Below are 665 nucleotides of genomic sequence, written 5' to 3'. Positions count from 1 at the left end.
TGGGAAAAATGGGGGAAAATAGGGGAAATGGGAGAAAACGGGAGGGAAATGGGGGGAAAATGGGGGGAAAAGCAGGAAAAAAGGAGGAAAAATGAGGGGAACAGAGGAAATGGGGGGAAATGGCGGGAAATGTGGAAAACCTGGGAAAAGTGAGGAAAAATGGGGGGAAATGGGGAAAAACTGGGAAAAGTGAGGAAAACTGGGGGGAAATGGGGAAAAACAGGGGGAAATGGGGAAAAACTGGGAAAAGTGAGGAAAACTGGGGGGAAATGGGGAAAAACAGGGGGAAATGGGGAAAAACTGGGAAAAGTGAGGAAAACTGGGAGGAAATGGGGAAAAACTGGGGGGAAATGGGGAAAAACTGGGAAAAGTGAGGAAAACTGGGAGGAAATGGGGAAAAACTGGGGGGAAATGGGGAAAAACTGGGAGAAGTGAGGAACACCTGGGTGCTGCGGGATCGCTGTGGGCAGCCAGCCCCCCCCGGGTGCCCCCTGCGGTGCCATTCCCAGTGCCACATTCCCGATTTTCCCCCGTGGCAGACCGGCTGTTCTACATCTACACCTCGGGCACCACCGGCATGCCCAAGGCGGCCATCGTGGTGCACAGCAGGTGGGGGCGGGGCCGGCGTGGGCGGGGTCAGGGGGGGGGGAGGGGTTGGGCGGGGG

General features: G+C 56.5%; 1 protein-coding gene across 1 annotated transcript in view; it reads left to right on the top strand.

Annotated features, from left to right (window-relative positions):
- Positions 1 to 507: 507 nt before the first annotated feature.
- LOC108447859 (probable crotonobetaine/carnitine-CoA ligase) overlaps positions 508 to 665 on the top strand; it is a 17,750-nt gene continuing 17,592 nt past the window's right edge. The window contains exon 1 of the mRNA XM_017739066.1: positions 508 to 609. Within this exon, the coding sequence (XP_017594555.1) occupies positions 578 to 609 (32 nt within the window). The 5' untranslated portion in view covers positions 508 to 577. The remainder of the gene's footprint in view (positions 610 to 665) is intronic.

Source organism: Corvus brachyrhynchos, unplaced genomic scaffold (assembly GCF_000691975.1).
Source record: "Corvus brachyrhynchos isolate BGI_N302 unplaced genomic scaffold, ASM69197v1 scaffold527, whole genome shotgun sequence".
Lineage (NCBI taxonomy): Eukaryota > Metazoa > Chordata > Aves > Passeriformes > Corvidae > Corvus > Corvus brachyrhynchos.
Note: the sequence above shows the minus strand (reverse complement) of the source record. Positions and strands in the feature narration are given on the sequence as shown.